We start from the raw sequence: 18,076 nt of genomic DNA on the forward strand, positions 1-18,076 counted from the left end.
TCTCAATCAAAATTTATGGACAAAAAATCAATTTCGAAAAAAAATTCAAGGGCCTGTAACTTTTGATTCTGTAGCCCAATCTTCAAACTGTTTGAAATTATGGATTCTACGGGCCAAATTCTATAAGAAAATGTGTTTTCAAGTCGATCCCAGACAATTTGTTTTCCTACCTACCCAAAAAATAGGCAAGTGCTTTTCACCGAAAATTGACTACCCCAAAAATGTTGGGGAAAACACTTTTTTCTATTAATTTAGTTTCACAGATTCCAAAACGTCTCGTATTTTGTCGATTGGACCCTAGAAAGAAACTGTAAGCAATTAAGATTTCTTTAATTATTTGTCGAACGCCTGCGTGCGTGGTCTCTAAAGTTCTTTCTTTCTTCTAGCATTGTTGTTTTATTTTTTTTATGTTTTGCGGGATAAATTTTTGTCTTTGTCAATTACCAACTGTTTGTTTAATCGAACCCAAAGTGCGACCCAGATAGACTTCATGTTTTTTTTATTAGTGCTCAAGAATTATGTCAGGTGTTACTCACTCACTGATCTCACTGATAACATATACTTCCACTTGAATACATAAATAATTACTTAATAAAGTAATAAAAAGGCAGAGTAATAGTGTATTAAACAAACATGTCAGTTTTTGCAGATGGCATTGTTGCTACAGATTTGGGTTGGATACAGCCCTCCTTCAATGGCAATGAATTCGGAAAGATAGGTGATGGATCGTGCACTTTGGAATCTTACAGACGGTGACATAATTTTCAAATGATGTGAAATTTTTCGAAACGTTCTTTTCTGGTGTATCCTTGGATTTTAAAAGTTACGAGAAAACCACCATTTTTATTAATACAACAAAAATTACTACGTCTGGGCCAATAAAAAATTAATGGTGAACACTCGCTAAAAGTTGTAACAGGATCACAATAATACAAAAGGTGTTGGGATGGTTTTAATTGTGCATATCATTCTTTTTTGATTTTGAAGTTAAACGCTACATGCCAAAGTTTGCATAGGAGTATAATCGAGCCGTATGCTAGAGACAAAGACAGCAACAGAAGTATCACAAGAGTTGCAATGACATCCAGGAGATAATACTGATAGAAAGGGATGTCCAGCAGTGGACTTTTGAGATGTTTGGCACCCCTATGGCGTATGACGTATTCCGTCCACCAGACCGCCCGTTCCAAGCCCGTCATGGGTTGATCTCTCGCCAGCTCTGCCAGCTCTTTAACCTTCTCTCTGTAGCTATACCAAACGAGTTAGTTGTTAATCGATCACGGCCACCTACCTAGGGTTCTCCGCGACCTCAACGATAACGGCTTTAAATTCTTCCGTTTGCAATTTCGAGTGATGGACCGACAGCCCGAATCCCATCTCCACCATATTCTTCACGTTGTAAAACTGATCGCCGAAGAACGGCATGCCGACCATCGGGACGTGGGAGTGGATCGCCTCCTCACTAGACTGTACACCTCCTTGGGTTATGAAGAGTTTCACGTTGGCATGGCCTAAAACCTCAACATTTCAGTAACTGTCTCCTTCGACGAGTTACCTACTCAAAACCGACAGCTGCGGAAACCATTTTTGAACGTGAACATTGTCGGGTTTATTCGGCAGGTGGTCCGAGTCAAATTTCCACAGGATCGTGTAGGGAAGTTCGGCGAACGCCGCGAGGATCGCATTTCGGGTGGTCTCCGAGAGATCGTCGCTTTTCACGTTTGATCCCAAGCTAAAGTAGATGGCGCCCTCGGAGGCGGCGTCGAGCAGCTCTTGCAGCCTCTGAAATTTGTGAGATAGCGACAGCAATCGTCGCGCTTAACTACCTTTGGAAGTGGCTGCTGGTTTAAGCGATGCAATCCTCCTCCGATTTGGATTAGGTTCGGTCCAAGCGGTCTCACCTTCTGGAAGATTGGGTCGGAATTAATAAACAGCAGGCTGGCGTTACTCATGACGTCACGTATTGGTGGGTAATTTTCCCCGAGTAGCTTCACGAGATTTTCCTGAAGTTCAAAGAAATAGGACACGTACATTTGGTAAAGAACGGAAAACACGGCGCTTTTGAGACGGTCGAAGAACGTCACGCAGTCTTTTATCCACAACAGATCGCTGGGATACAACACCGGATGCGTCGGACTGCCAATTAATGGGAAATACGGTTCTGATAGCGGCATCGAGACTACCCCAATGTAGGGGCAATCAAATCGCCTACTCAAAGCGATCGCGCTAGGTACAATATACTCCACTATAAGCAAGTCAAACCTATTACTATCGTTACGTATTAGATCTCGCACTTGGGGATGCTCCAGTTGCGCTTTCGTAATTTCTATCGACGACATTATTAAGTAATGCAGCTTTAACAATTCCGAGTTCGTGCACTTAAACACCCCCAGCATCTCCCTCCAAGCATGGTACGAGAAGCTCAAATCGATCTCGGTTAAGTTCACTAATTCTGGATCGTTTATTGGATCGGTCGTCAACGTTGTCACCTGGTGGCCGCGTAGGGAGAGCTCCCGCCACAGGGGCTGAAACACCACCTGGTGGCTGTGGGAGGGAACCGAAATGAATCCCAAGATTCTCGCCGAATGCCCTCTGGTAATTGTCGCAACGAAAATTATTAGCACTAAATCCATCGTCACACGGTTTACACTTTGAGCTCAACTACTCGAATGCGATAACGCAACTCAAATAGCACTACAATGTTGTTATCTTCTAGTACGAATATTGGCCTGAAAATTGTTTTATCAGCATTACAGAAACGTTTAAAAGCAATACAATAATCACAAGGCTACAAAGCGATATAAAATTCAGAGAATTAATATCCATGCCCCTTTCACAGTTAGAAGTTCTTATGATACTTCTCCAAAAGAGTATTATTTCAACACCACAGCTACGTTTTATAACCATAAATATTAACAACACAAGGGCACGAGAAAGTATAGAAAGCAGCAGAATAATTTTCATGCGCTCTATATTATTATATTAGTACCACAGCAACGTTTTATTAACAAAAATAATTCCATTCAGACTCACAAGATTTAAATTACTAATGTTTAGCTTTTTTTCCCTTAAAGGCACGGTAATAGGTTGAAAATACAATTATCAGAAATATGCGGTTACTTTATTTCAAAATATCAACTACCCCTAGGTAAATATTGGCAACACAAGGGCACGAGAAGGTATAAAATGCAGCAGAATAATTTTCATGCGCCCTATATTATTATATTAGTACAACAGCAACGTTTTATTAACATAAATAATTCCATTTAGACTCACAAGATTTAAATTACCAACGTTAAACACTTTTTACCCTTAAAGGCACGGTAATGGGTTGAAAATACAAATATCATAAAAATGCGGTTACTTTATTTCAAAATATCAACTACCCCTAGGTAAATATTGGCAACCAAGGGCACGAGAAGGTATAGAATGCAGCAGAATAATTTTCAAGCGCTCTATATTATTATATTAGTACAACAGCAACGTTTTATTAACATAAATAATTCCATTTAGACTCACAAGATTTAAATTACCAACGTTAAACACTTTTTACCCTTAAAGGCACGGTAATGGGTTGAAAATACAAATATCATAAAAATGTGGTTACTTTATTTCAAAATATCAACTACCCCTAGGTAAATATTGGCAACCAAGGGCACGAGATGGTATAGAATGCAGCAAAATAATTTTCATGCGCTCTATATTATTATATTAGTACCACAGCAAGGTTTCATTAACATAAATCATTCCATTTAGACTCACAAGATTTAAATTACCAACGTTTAACTCTTTTTACCCTTAAAGGCACGGTAATAGGTTGAAAATACAAATATCAGAAAAATGCGGTTACTTTATTCGCAACACAAGGGCACGAGAGGGTATAGAATGCAGCAAAATAATTTTCAAGCGCTTTATATTATTATATTAGTACCACAGCAACGTTTTATTAACATAAATAATTCCATTTAGACTCACAAGATTTAAATTACCAACTTTTAAGTCTTTTTGCCCTTAAAGGCACGGTAATAGGTTGAAAATACAAATATTAGAAAAATGCGGTTAGTTTATTTCGAAATATCAACTACCCCTAGGTAAATATTGGCAACACAAGGGCACGAGAAGGTATAGAATGCAGCAAAATAATTTTCAAGCGCTTTATATTATTATATTAGTACCACAGCAACGTTTTATTAACATAAATAATTCCATTTAGACTCACAAGGTTTAAATTACCAACGTTGAACACTTTTTACCCTTAAAGGCACGGTAATAGGTTGAAAATACATATATCATAAAAATGCGGTTACTTTATTTCAAAATATCAACTACCCCTAGGTAAATATTGGCACCCAAAGGCACGAGAAGGTATAGAATGCAGAAGAATAATTTTCATGCGCTTTATATTATTATATTAGTACCACAGCAACGTTTTATTAACATAAATAATTCCATTTAGACTCACAAGGTTTAAATTACCAACGTTGAACACTTTTTACCCTTAAAGGCACGGTAATAGGTTGAAAATACATATATCATAAAAATGCGGTTACTTTATTTCAAAATATCAACTACCCCTAGGTAAATATTGGCACCCAAAGGCACGAGAAGGTATAGAATGCAGAAGAATAATTTTCATGCGCTTTATATTATTATATTAGTACCACAGCAACGTTTTATTAACATAAATAATTCCATTTAGACTCACAAGATTTAAATTACCAACGTTTAAGCCTTTTTGCCCTTAAAAGCACGGTAATAGGTTGAAAAGACAAATATTAGAAAAATGCGGTTACTTTATTTCAAAATATCAACTACCCCTAGGTAAATATTGGCAACCAAGGGCACGAGAAGGTATAGAATGCAGAAGAATAATTTTCATGCGCTCTATATTATTATGTTAGTACCACAGCAACGTTTTATCAACATAAATAATTCCATTTAGACTCACAAGATTTAAATTATCAACGTTTAAGCCTTTTTGCCCTTAAAAGCACGGTAATAGGTTGAAAATACAAATATTAGAAAAATGCGGTTACTTTATTTCAAAATATCAACTACCCCTAGGTAAATATTGGCAACACAAGGGCACGAGAAGGTATAAAATGCAGCAGAATAATTTTCAAGCGCTCTATATTATTATATTAGTACAACAGCAACGTTTTATTAACATAAATAATTCCATTTAGACTCACAAGATTTAAATTACCAACGGTTAAGCCTTTTTGCCCTTAAAAGCACGGTAATAGGTTGAAAATACAAATATTAGAAAAATGCGGTTACTTTATTTCAAAATATCAACAACCCCTAGGTAAATATTGGCAACACAAGGGAACGAGAAGGAATAGAATGCAGCAGAATAATTTTCATGCGCCCTATATTATTATATTAGTAACACAGCAAATGATAAAAAGATGGACGTTTACAATAAATGGAGGCTATGGGGGGAAAATGATATATACACCCCCTGTGCACACAGTCCTTTAAAAAAAACGGATGTTATACAGTGCATTGTCGTATCCAAGTTCCCATACTTTGATGTATGGTGTGTTGCCTAACTGCAATTTTTAAACGAGGAACAAAAATGGTCAGATTTTATGATATTTGGTAGGTAAGTATACTCTTTACGTATTTAAAAACAACGTTGCCGAACAATATTTGCATGCGACTTTAAAAAAAGAGTTAGAGCGCGATCGACCAATGAAAGACCTCGCCGTGAAAAACAGTAAAATGACGCAAAGCTCATATCAAACTTACAAATGGTTAACTTTTATTTACACTCTGTATATACAATGACTAGTTACATAAAGGTATTGGTCTTTGAAATTAGCTGCAAAATAAAACTGGTGCGTGCGATTAGTTCACTAGCTGATCGAGTAGAGGGCGGCGCACAATCTCAGCTGGAAATCCTTATACAGAAGCTTCCCGCCCAACGGCACTCTCGTCAGGAACATGTGCGGCGACATTAGACATAACGCCTTTCCGTTCATCAAAAATCGAGCGACTGGCACTTCGGGTAGGCCGTGCTGGGTCGTTACCAGCTTCAGCCACTGGATGACGTCCTCTCGGGTCCATTGGCGCGGATCTGAAAAGCGAACTCAATGACGTGCTGGGCAATATTGCCGAATGCCTCACCTTTCGGCAGACGGTCGCCGATCTCGTTCCGCAGCGCGTCGCGACACCACTCGGTGCTCAGTCCGTATTCGGCCAGAAGTGGTTCGGAGAGCTGTACGGCCATTTTGGTTCTTGCGACGGTGCAGTGGTAGCCTATCTTGATCAGTTTTCTTTGTCTGAAAAACACGCAAAATTAGCCATTTTATTATTATTGTTATCCTCCCTTAGATTAAAGTGTCACTTTCGACAATAGAATTTCCCCCTCGCCCCCCAGAAGACGACAGATTAACTGCCATCTCCAAAAAACCACCATGAGGTTACTGAAGCTGATAGAAAAAAGGCTATGGAGTTTTTCTTTAATGGGTGGCGTTAAACCCTCGCCACTCTTCAAATCTTCTTGTTTCTAGGGGGTATTCCATACCCCCTAGGCCCCCCGACCTTACATTTTTTGAAGTACTTGTAAGGCAAAGAGAATCTGACAACGTTTACGCTCAAAAACTATCGCGAGAGGGCTACCGGGGGGTCTGGGGGGTATGGAATACCCCCCAGCAGAAGACAGTTTTACTGCCACCTCTAAGAAACTACCAAAAGGTTACTGAGGATGATAGAAAAGGGGCTATGGAGTTTCTTCTTTAATGAGTGGCGTTAAACCCTCACCACTCTTTAAATCTTCTTGTTTTTGGAGGGTATTCCATACCCCCCAGGCCTCCCGGTCATACATTTTTTGCAGTATTTGTAAGACAAAGAGAATCTGACAATGTTACCCCCAAAAACTATCGTAAGAGTGTTACCGGGGGGTCTGGGGGGTATGGAATACCCCCCAGCCGACGACAGTTTTAGTGTCACCTCCAAAAAGCCACCAAGAGGTTACTGAGGATGATAGAAAAGGAGCTATGGAGATTTTCTTTAATGAGTGGCGTTAAACCCTCACCACTCTTTAAATCTTCTTGTTTCTGGGGGGTATTCCATACCCCCCAGGCCCACCGGTGTTACATTTTGTTCAGTACTTGTAAGGTAAAGAGAATCTGACAATGTTACCCCCAAAAACTATCGTGATGGTGTTACCGGGGGGTCTGGGGGGTATGGAATACCCCCCAGCAGACGACAGTCTAAGTGTCACCTCCAAAAAGCCACCAAGAGGTTACCGAGGATGATAGAAAAGGAGCTATGGAGATTTTCTTTAATGAGTGGCGTTAAACCCTCACCACTCTTTAAATCTTCTTGTTTCTGGGGGGTATTCCATACCCCCCGGGCCCCCCGGTGTTACATTTTGTTCAGTACTTGTAAGGCAAAGAGAATCTGACAATGTTACCCACAAAAACTATCGCGAGAGTGTTACCAGGGGGTGTGGGGGGTATGGAATACTGCCCAGCAGACGACAGTTTAAGTGTCACCTCCAAAAAGCCACCAAGAGGTTACTGAGGATGATAGAAATGGGGCTATGGAGTTTTTCTTTAATGGGTGGCATTAATCCCTTTCCACTCTTTAAATCTTCTTGTTTCTGGGGGGTATTCCATACCCTCCAGGCCCCCCGGTCTTAGATTTTTCGCAGTACTTGTAAGGTACAGGGAATCTGACAATGTTACCCCCAAAAACTATCGTGATGGTGTTACCGGGGGGTCTGGGGGGTATGGAATACCCCCCAGCCGACGACAGTTTTAGTGTCACCTCCAAAAAACCACCAAGAGGTTACTGAGGATGATAGAAAAGGAGCTATGGAGATTTTCTTTAATGAGTGGCGTTAAACCCTCACCACTCTTTAAATCTTCTTGTTTCTGGGGGGTATTCCATACCCCCCAGGCCCCCCGGTGTTACATTTTTGCAGTACTTGTAAGGTAAAGAGAATCTGACAATGTTACCCCCAAAAACTATCGTGATGGTGTTACCGGGGGGTCTGGGGGGTATGGAATACCCCCCAGCCGACGACAGTTTTAGTGTCACCTCCAAAAAACCACCAAGAGGTTACTGAGGATGATAGAAAAGGAGCTATGGAGATTTTCTTTAATGAGTGGCGTTAAACCCTCACCACTCTTTAAATCTTCTTGTTTCTGGGGGGTATTCCATACCCCCCGGGCCCCCCGGTGTTACATTTTGTTCAGTACTTGTAAGGCAAAGAGAATCTGACAATGTTACCCACAAAAACTATCGCGAGAGTGTTACCAGGGGGTGTGGGGGGTATGGAATACTGCCCAGCAGACGACAGTTTAAGTGTCACCTCCAAAAAGCCACCAAGAGGTTACTGAGGATGATAGAAATGGGGCTATGGAGTTTTTCTTTAATGGGTGGCATTAATCCCTTTCCACTCTTTAAATCTTCTTGTTTCTGGGGGGTATTCCATACCCTCCAGGCCCCCCGGTCTTAGATTTTTCGCAGTACTTGTAAGGTACAGGGAATCTGACAATGTTACCCCCAAAAACTATCGTGATGGTGTTACCGGGGGGTCTGGGGGGTATGGAATACCCCCCAGCCGACGACAGTTTTAGTGTCACCTCCAAAAAACCACCAAGAGGTTACTGAGGATGATAGAAAAGGAGCTATGGAGATTTTCTTTAATGAGTGGCGTTAAACCCTCACCACTCTTTAAATCTTCTTGTTTCTGGGGGGTATTCCATACCCCCCAGGCCTCCCGGTGTTACATTTTGTTCAGTACTTGTAAGGCAAAGAGAATCTGACAATGTTACCCACAAAAACTATCGCGAGAGTGTTACCAGGGGGTGTGGGGGGTATGGAATACTGCCCAGCAGACGACAGTTTAAGTGTCACCTCCAAAAAGCCACCAAGAGGTTACTGAGGATGATAGAAATGGGGCTATGGAGTTTTTCTTTAATGGGTGGCATTAATCCCTTTCCACTCTTTAAATCTTCTTGTTTCTGGGGGGTATTCCATACCCTCCAGGCCCCCCGGTCTTAGATTTTTGTTCCCACAAAAACTATCGCGAGAGTGTTACCAGGGGGTGTGGGGGGTATGGAATACTGCCCAGCAGACGACAGTTTAAGTGTCACCTCCAAAAAACCATCAAGAGGTTACTGAGGATGATAGAAAAGGGGCTATGAAGTTTTTCTTTAATGGGTGGCATTAATCCCTTTCCACTCTTTAAATCTTCTTGTTTCTGGGGGGTATTCCATACCCTCCAGGCCCCCCGGTCTTAGATTTTTCGCAGTACTTGTAAGGTAAAGAGAATCTGACAATGTTACCCCCAAAAACTATCGTGATGGTGTTACCGGGGGGTCTGGGGGGTATGGAATACCCCCCAGCCGACGACAGTTTTAGTGTCACCTCCAAAAAGCCACCAAGAGGTTACTGAGGGTGATAGAAAAGGAGCTATGGAGATTTTCTTTAATGAGTGGCGTTAAACCCTCACCACTCTTTAAATCTTCTTGCTTATGGGGGTATTCCATACCCCCCAGGCCCCCTGGTCTTACATTTTTTGCAGTACTTGTAAGGCAAAGAGAATCTGACAATGTTACCCACAAAAACTATCGCGAGAGTGTTACCAGGGGGTGTGGGGGGTATGGAATACTGCCCAGCAGACGACAGTTTAAGTGTCACATCCAAAAAGCCACCAAGAGGTTACTGAGGATGATAGAAATGGGGCTATGGAGTTTTTTCTTTAATGAGTGGCGTTAAACCCTCACCACTCTTTAAATCTTCTTGTTTTTGGAGGGTATTCCATACCCCCCAGGCCCCCCGGTCATACATTTTTTGCAGTATTTGTAAGACAAAGAGAATCTGACAATGTTACCCCCAAAAACTATCGTAAGAGTGTTACCGGGGGGTCTGGGGGGGATGGAATACCCCCCAGCAGACGACAGTTTAAGTGTCACCTCCAAAAAGCCACCAAGGGGTCACTGAGGATGATAGAAAAGGGGCTATGGAGATTTTCTTTAATGAGTGGCGTTAAACTCTCACCACTCTTTAAATCTTCTTGTTTCTGGGGGGTATTCCATACCCCCCAGGCCTCCCGGTGTTACATTTTGTTCAGTACTTGTAAGGCAAAAAGAATCTGAAAATGTTACCCACAAAAACTATCGCGAGAGTGTTACCGGGGGGTCTGGGGGGTATGGAATACCCTCCAGCAGACGACAGTTTAAGTGTCACCTCCAAAAAGCCACCAAGAGGTTACCGAGGATGATAGAAAAGGAGCTATGGAGATTTTCTTTAATGAGTGGCGTTAAACCCTCACCACTCTTTAAATCTTCTTGTTTCTGGGGGGTATTCCATACCCCCCAGGCCTCCCGGTGTTACATTTTGTTCAGTACTTGTAAGGCAAAGAGAATCTGACAATGTTTTATTTATTTATTTATTTATTTAACCAGAAACCATACAGAATAAAAATTCCAATTACATGGCACTGGGGCTCTGAACAAATATTAGGACTAGGATCTAATTTTATTTATTATTGAATTTAGGGGATCGTGAAAAAAGTCGATATCATTCACTGAGGATAACTTATTTAAAGCGATCAAGATCTTAATAAGTGGGGAAGTTGTGTTGTTAACTACAAAAATAGTATTATTTTGCCTTAGCTTAACAAATGGCACCTTAAGCTTAATTTCTTGAAGTAATTCGGAAGAGTATAACAAGTTGTGTAAAATTTTGAAGACAAAAATTGTGGAGGCAATGTACCGTCGGGTTTCTAACCTCGTTATATCTAAGCCGAAAGTACTATTTAAGTAATTAAGCTGGGTACCGTAAGAGATCAAATGTGGATAATTTTGGGTTGACCTAAAAAACATTACTTGTGTTACCCACAAAAACTATCGCAAGAGTGTTACCAGGGGGTCTGGGGGGTATGGAATACTGCCCAGCAGACGACAGTTTAGTGTCACCTCCAAAAAGCCACCAAGAGGTTACTGAGGATGATAGAAAAGGGGCTATCTTTAAATCTTATCTTTAAATCTTCTTGCTTCTGGGGGGTATTCCATACCACCCAGCCCCTCCGGTCTTACATTTTTGCAGTACTTGTAAGGTAATCTGACAATGTTACCCCCAAAAACTATCTTGAGAGTGTTACCGGTGAGTCTGGGGGGTATTACAGTTTTACTGTAAATTTCAGACCGGTAAGCCGCATACTTCTGCGCATGCGCAGAACTAACTTTCTTATTAATGGACCGATCTTACTGAAATTTTAACAGTAGTCCCTTTTACTAAAGGCAAATCGATCGATTTAATAAACGTCTCAAAAGGCTACTACGTTTAGGCACTTCGTTCGATAACAGGCGAAGCTATGCATGAGAAGTAAATACAATAAATGGAAAGTACTTTTAAGAAACTGATTTTTTCTAATTTTGCACAAAGTGTTTTTTTTTATTTTAGGCTATGCTGTCGATTCGGTGAGAACATAATTTGCTCACGAGCAATTTTTCGCGACTCTTTTAAATTGCTCGTTTTTTTTTGCAACACCTTAGGACACAAAATGGTGCAACTTTCATATTAAAACGAACCACTGAGAGTAATTTTGATTAAAAAAAACACAGACCCTCATCTATTTAGCTAGCTAGGGACAATTTTAATGGAAGGTTTACCTTAGTTTTGGCGTTCACCTCCCCAACGCCAGTTACTCTCACTTAAATTATGCATTATAAATGACATACAGTTCTTTCACAGAAAAAGGGAGGCACAATATCAGATTCGGACGGACTGGATATGATCTGTTCGTAGTTCTAGCATTCAATGAAATATCGGGAGTACAAGTCATGTAGTTACAAGCGATATAGAATGAAGTAAGTGACTTCTGTTTCGGCAAGATGGGGCACCGCGACATTAACTATACTCTGGCTCAATCGACGATATCCACGTAAATGGATTCGCCTGATAATATTAATGAGTGTAGACAAATTTCAAGAGAGAGAAAATTGAATGGTCTGTAAGAAGAAGGGGGTGCATATTATAATTTTGAAATCATGGTAACTGGGGCTGTGGGGGAACGTGTTTTTGAAGTTTCATTCGTGTGGGATTTTTGGATTATGGATTGAAATGCATTTATTTCCGATATAATAAAGTAACTCACCCCGTTAAATGAATAAGAGTCAGTATCGAAACTGATGTCGCGCAAGGAAAACCGCTTTTCCGACTATCGAGGATCGCGTCAAGATGAAAACTATTTGCCTATACATATAACAAAAAAAATCAAATAATGAATACACCGGAATGGTCCATCGCTTATATGTAATAAAAACACAAATATAAAAGGACACAAACAGGATATCCGTATCCTTGCTGTATTTAAAAGCAAAGTCTGTCCGTTATAGAGACGGGAACAGGAAATGTATTATCACCAATTTTCAATTGCCATTATCATTTTTTTTCCGCGCCGTTCGGAGGTTCGTTATTATTTGTTCGCACTTGGTTTCACTCCATTCTTTGTTTAACTAATTTATCGCGCGAATTACGCAACGCGCAAAATTTCGTCTACTCACCTCTGCAGACGTTTCCCGAGCTGCCGATGGAAAAATCGCACAAAAACGACACAGGCACACAAACGACTTCGACGATACCTCAATTTAAAGTGACGTTTCCGTTTCCCAGCGCTATATTATAAGGGTAGACACCCCCCTAGTTCGGTTCGGCGTGAGCGGCGAGCGGTTTTTCGAAAATTCCACCCTCGGCAGCGCCGACGCTTAACAGAAATGAAAATAAACACCGAGATCTTTTAAAAGCAGGAACCGTTTCCGTTTTCAATAAATATCGAATTTAGAGAAGGCAAGTCGCGTCGTTAGAATTTTATTATGGGCTGTTTGTCCCTACATCAATTATGCCCTTAATTAAATTTCGGCCGAATTCGCTTGGTAGCGCCCGGGTAGCGCCTTTCTCATTTAATTAATTGGGACTTGCCAGGTAGGTAATTAAGTAAGGCTGTAGAACGGGGTGGGAGTGGACAGGTTCTTCTAAAATTGTTCTCTTAATTTCATTAGCGTTCCTTGACACTTTCGCCTTTTTTAGGTATCGCAAATATTCTTTCACCAATTCAATTTCTCTTTTTCCTCTTTCCTCGAATCTCATTACCTTGCGTCTTTATCAATTTTTGTTTCCTCTTTGTAGTTTGGTTTTATGTTATTTATTTAGTCCTAGTGCTTTCTTTGTTTTCCTTCCAGTTCATCCCATTCCTTCCATCCCCACATCTCCGTTCCATACCTCGGCAATCAGCATCCCTCTCACCATTGCACCATTTTATTATTCTGAACCCTTTTTTGAATTTCCTCGTTCTTATTCCCCACACCTGTCTCACTGCCACTTTTTTCCTTTTTCCCTTGTTTGCCTCTTCTTTATCTTAACATCTTCGATTTTTCGGCATTTAACTTCATTCCCTTTCTTTCCCCGCATTTTCCTTCTCATCATCATCTATTTTCCCATCCTTCATTTTTCATACCTTTCCCTTTCTACTGCCTTTAAATCCATAAAATGGAAATGAAATGAAGTGCTTCCGAAAGTTCTGCTCTGTTTTTATTTCTTTGATTTCCACATTCTTTCTGTTTCTTCATCTCTTTCTTCCTTGCACTTTCTTTTGTACTTTTTTCTCTTGTCTCAACCCCTCTTCTATATATAGATATTATCTCTCCTTGTCTTTTTTTCCATCATTGTTCTGCATCTGTTTCTCTCTCCATTCCCCTTCATTACCGATTACGTTATTGCCATCAACTTTTTGCATTCTCCTCTACTCTCTTCTATTTCTTCTTTTTGTTTCTCTAGTCTTCACAGTGTATCTTGTCTACCATTCGTCCTTTGCATCTTTCTGGCGGAGATCCAATCCTATCCTTGTTCCTACTCTAAATTCTTTTATTTCTTCTGGTATTTTTTCATGTATTAGTATGTAAGCAATTGAGACCTCCCTGTTCTTCTCTTATTTCCGATTCAAATTTGTCATCCTCTCTCTGATAATTGCAGTAACAGTTCTCCCTCTTTGTTGTATTCGTTACCTCTTGACTTTGAAGATTTCGAAGTGACTCTAAAGAGACTTTGAAAAGGCTCTCAAGAAATTTTGAAAAAACTATAAAGAGATTTTGAAGAGGCTTTCAAGTGATTAAAAAAATTTTGAAGATATTTTGAAGAGATTTTGAAGCGATATTGAGGAATTCTAAAGAGATATTAAAGAGATCTTGAACAGATTTGGAAGAAACCTTTAAAAGATTTTGGAGATTTTGAAGAGATTTTAAAGAGGCTTTGAAGAGATTCTGAAGAGATTTTGAAGAGATTTGGACGAGAACTTGGAGATTTTGAAGAGATTTTGAAAAGATTTTGAAAAGATTTTGAAGAGATTATGAAGAGTTTTTGAAGAGATTTTGAAGAGGTTTTAAAGCGATTCTGAAAAATTCTAAAGAGATTTTAAAAATGTTTTCAAGAGATTCTGAAGAGATTTTGAAGAGATTTGGAAGAGACTTTGAAGAGATTTTGAAGAAATTTTGAAAAGATTTTAAAGCGCGTCTAAAGAGATTTTGAAAAGATTTTAACGCGATTCTGAAGGATTCTAAAGAGTTTTAAAAAAGGTTTTCAAGAGATTTTAAAGAGATCTTGAACAGATTTGGAAGAAATCTTGAAAAGATTTTGGAGATTTTGAAGATTTTGAAGAGACTTTAAAGAGGTGTTGAGAGATTTTGAAGAGATTTCGAAGAGATTTTGAAGATATTTTCAAGAGATTTTGAAGAGGTTTTAAAGCGATTCTGAAAATTTCTAAAGAGATTTTAACAAGGTTTTCAAGAGATTCTGAAGAGACTTTAAAGAGGTTCTGAAGAGATTTTGAAAAGATTTTAAAGCGATTCTGAAGGATTCTAAAGAGTTTTAAAAAAGGTTTTAAAGAGATTTTAAAGAGATCTTGAACAGGTTTGGAAGAAATCTTGAAAAGATTTTGGACATTTTGAAGAGATTTTAAAGAGGGTTTGAAGAGATTCTGAAGAGATTTTGAAGAGATTTCGAAGAGATTTTGAAGAGATTTTGAAGAGATTTTCAAGAGATTTTGAAGAGGTTTTAAAGCGATTCTGAAAATTTCTAAAGAGATTTTAAAAAGGTTTTCAAGAGATTCTGAAGAGATTTTGAAGAGATTTGGAAGAGACTTTAAAGAGATTTTGAAGAGATTTTGAAAAGATTTTAAAGCGATTCTGAAGGATTCTAAAGAGTTTTTAAAGAGGTTTTGAAGAGATTTTAAAGAGATCTTGAACAGATTTGGAAGAAACCTTGAAAAGATTTTGGAGATTTTCAAGAGATTTTAAAGAGGTTTTGAGGAGAGTATGAAGAGATTTTGAAGAGATTTGGAAGAGACCATGAACAAATGTTTGAGAGATTTGGAAGGGTTTTTGAAAAGGTTTTCAAGAGATTTTGAAGAGATTTTGAAGAGATTTGGAAGAGACTTTGAAGAGATTTTGAAGAGATTTTAAAGCGATTCTGAAAAATTCTAAAGAGATTTCAAAGAGGTTTTGAAAAGATTTTAAAAACATTTTGAAGAGACTTTGAAGAGATTTTAAAGCGATTCTGAAAAATTCTAAAGAGATTTTAAAGAGGTTTTGAAAAGATTTTAAAGAGATCTTGAAGAGATTTTGAAGAGATTTTCAAGAGATTTTGAAGAGATTTAAAGCGATTCTGAAAAATTCTAAAGAGATTTCAAAGAGGTTTTGAAAAGATTTTAAAAACATTTTGAAGAGATTTTGAAGAGATTTTAAAGCGATTCTGAAAAATTCTAAAGAGATTTTAAAGAGGTTTTGAAAAGATTTTAAAGAGACATTTTGAAGAGATTTTGAAGAGATTTAAAGCGATTCTGAAAAATTCTAAAGAGATTTCAAAGAGGTTTTGAAAAGATTTTAAAAACATTTTGAAGAGATTTTGAAAATATTTGGAAGAGACTCTATTGAGACTTTGAAGAGATTCTAAACAGAGTTTAAAGAAATTCTAAAGAGATTTTGAAGAGGCTCTAGAGAGATTCTGAAGAGATTTTCAAGAAATGTTTGTGTTCCTTTCCCATTCCCGGTATCCCATTCTTTATTCTCTCTCGGTTCTTTGCATCTATCCGCGATTCTACTATCTCCGCATCAAACTCACAGAATTGAGCGTCTTTGCTTGCAACTCCTGCCACATTTCAGAACATTAGTTTATGTTACTTCCCATTTTTATATAGTTGGGTTCTTGCACGTTTTTGCCCCTCTCCCTCCTATTCCCTCTCTTTTCTTTGATATTCTTTCTTCCGTTTTCTTCTCCCCTGTTTTCACTTTTTCTTTGTTACCTCATCTGCATTCTTCGTCCTTTATCACAAAACTTCTATATCCCCAGATTACATTCTTGCCATTTCCTCTTACTCTCCCCGCCTCCTCTCTACTTTTGTCCTGTACTCTTCTTTCTACATACGTCAACTATAAATATAAATTGTTGTCGCCTCTTTTACGTCCACTTCTATTTATAGGTTTTCTTTGAGCCATTTCTACGTGTTTTTTCTCTATTCACTTTTCCATGTTTATTTCTTTTAGCGTCTAATTGTTTCTTATGTTCTCTCCTTCTATTCTATTATTTTCTTTCCCATTGATCTTTCCTTCTTTTTGTTTTCTCCTTTAATCCTCCAATTTCCTCCATCTTCCCTTTAATTTTATCACTTTATCACGCCTTTCTTATTTTTTCTTTTACTCCTTCCATCATTTTGTTCTATTACTTTTGTGTGTTTTCCGTTTCCCTTCCGATCAGTTCACTGTCTCCTCTTTTTTCAATTCTGCGTTCTCTCTCCTTTTTCTCAGTCTCCGCTTGAGTGAGAGTGAGAGTGAGTGGGAGAGAGAGTGAGAGTGAGAGTGAGAGTGAGAGTGAGAGTGAGAGTGAGAGTGAGAGTGAGAGTGAGAGTGAGAGTGAGAGTGAGAGCGAGAGCGAGGGCGAGGGCGAAAGTGCGAGTGCGAGTGAGAGTGAGAGTTTCCAAAGGGTCCGGAAACCATGAAATCTCCCAAGACACCGAAAAGTTTCTTTAGAATATAAGGAATTTGAAACTTCACCAAAACGCCAAGGTACCTTTACAAACCCTTTTGAAGAAGACGCTGAAATCTCTTAATGCTTTAGAGGCCCTGGAGGCTCTCAAGACTCTAAAGAATCTTAGGCCTTTGAAGAATGGGAACCTGTGAAATGAAGTGAAAAACCCAAATCTCCTTGAAGACACTCAACACCGGAAGATTCTAAAATCCCCCAAACTTCGACTATAGATTACTGCAGGGTTCTGAAGGTTCTCAATGGACTCAATCTGGTTTCCGTCTTTGAATTTCATTCTATCGATCTTCCTTGTCCTCCATTCTTCGGGTGATGACCCTTCTGCTTCATTTGCTTTGTACGTTTTCCTCCTCTGCCTTCGCCCTTTTACTTGGCTTTTCGTTCTGTAGTTCTTGATCTTTTCCGGTTTGTCGGTTTGTCGCCTACTTTAAACACGACTCAAATTAAGCGTTTACCCATAAATAATCCATCAATATCTTCTAATTAGGTTAAAATTCCTTTTCTATGAATAACCATCCGGAGGGTCATAAACTTCTTTCGATTCACAATGCAACTAGCCTGACACCGGATACCAAACACGTGACAATATAGTTGTAAAACGAATTTGTACCGGAAGGGCGGCCATTCATAAAAAATCGGCCATTCATCGGTGCGACATCCACAATAAACAACCCCCGCGAGACAGACAAATGGCAAACAACTAGCCCGAAACAATTTTAACCCCCTTCGTCGTAATTTAATTAAGCGTATCTAATTCCGTTCGTAAAATATAAATGACCTTTTCTCAATACAACCGGAAGCATCTATTTGTGTTGAAGGCATCCTCGCCCGGGGGTTGTCAGACAGGTGTCAATTTTCGTCCGAAACGGTCAGCCTCTCTTTCAGATTTATGGCCCGATCGCTTTCGTTGGGCGCAAAAGGCGGAAATTGGATAAAAGGTGAAACGGTGACGGTGGCGATTATTGTAAGATTAGTGGGGTTCGAAAATAAGATGCGTTTACCCTTACCATCGCGTGCTAAA

At 39.3% G+C, this 18,076-nt stretch overlaps 2 protein-coding genes across 3 annotated transcripts; both read right to left on the reverse strand.

Moving 5' to 3' along the window:
• Positions 1–948: 948 nt before the first annotated feature.
• Positions 949–2,651, reverse strand: LOC116161886 (UDP-glucuronosyltransferase 2B7-like). Its single transcript, XM_031475368.1, has 4 exons — positions 1,827–2,651; positions 1,560–1,782; positions 1,292–1,511; positions 949–1,248 (listed from the first exon to the last, which is right to left on the reverse strand). Exons 1-4 carry the CDS (start codon positions 2,631–2,633, stop codon positions 966–968), a joined length of 1,533 nt encoding a protein of 510 aa, XP_031331228.1. The 5' UTR covers positions 2,634–2,651; the 3' UTR covers positions 949–965.
• Positions 2,652–5,799: 3,148 nt separating this feature from the next.
• LOC116162448 (transcription factor ETV7) lies at positions 5,800–12,724 on the reverse strand. 2 transcript variants are annotated; one of them, XM_031476066.1, is made up of 3 exons: positions 12,531–12,724; positions 6,133–6,287; positions 5,800–6,082 (listed from the first exon to the last, which is right to left on the reverse strand). In XM_031476066.1, exons 2-3 carry the CDS (start codon positions 6,233–6,235, stop codon positions 5,862–5,864), a joined length of 324 nt encoding a protein of 107 aa, XP_031331926.1. In that variant the 5' UTR covers positions 6,236–6,287; positions 12,531–12,724; the 3' UTR covers positions 5,800–5,861. The 2 variants fall into 2 exon arrangements, with proteins under 2 accessions (XP_031331926.1, XP_031331927.1); XM_031476067.1 differs by lacking the exon at positions 12,531–12,724 and adding an exon at positions 12,122–12,237.
• Between the last annotated feature and the right edge of the window lie 5,352 nt (positions 12,725–18,076).

The sequence above is a fragment of the Photinus pyralis genome, unplaced genomic scaffold (genome assembly GCF_008802855.1).
Source record: "Photinus pyralis isolate 1611_PpyrPB1 unplaced genomic scaffold, Ppyr1.3 Ppyr1.4_LG10, whole genome shotgun sequence".
NCBI lineage: Eukaryota > Metazoa > Arthropoda > Insecta > Coleoptera > Lampyridae > Photinus > Photinus pyralis.

Bases quoted from the DNA above. Each gene is read 5' to 3' on its own strand.
- LOC116161886 (XM_031475368.1), bottom strand. From the start codon at position 2,633: ATGGATTTAGTGCTAATAATTTTCGTTGCGACAATTACCAGAGGGCAT. The intron at 1,783-1,826 runs GTAGTTAAGCGC...CACAAATTTCAG, and splicing joins ACCAGCAGCCACTTCCAAAG to AGGCTGCAAGAGCTGCTCGA. The intron at 1,249-1,291 runs GTAGGTGGCCGT...CGTTTGGTATAG, and splicing joins GAGGTCGCGGAGAACCCTAG to CTACAGAGAGAAGGTTAAAG.
- LOC116162448 (XM_031476066.1), bottom strand. From the start codon at position 6,235: ATGGCCGTACAGCTCTCCGAACCACTTCTGGCCGAATACGGACTGAGC. The intron at 6,083-6,132 runs GTGAGGCATTCG...TTCGCTTTTCAG, and splicing joins CGGCGACCGTCTGCCGAAAG to ATCCGCGCCAATGGACCCGA.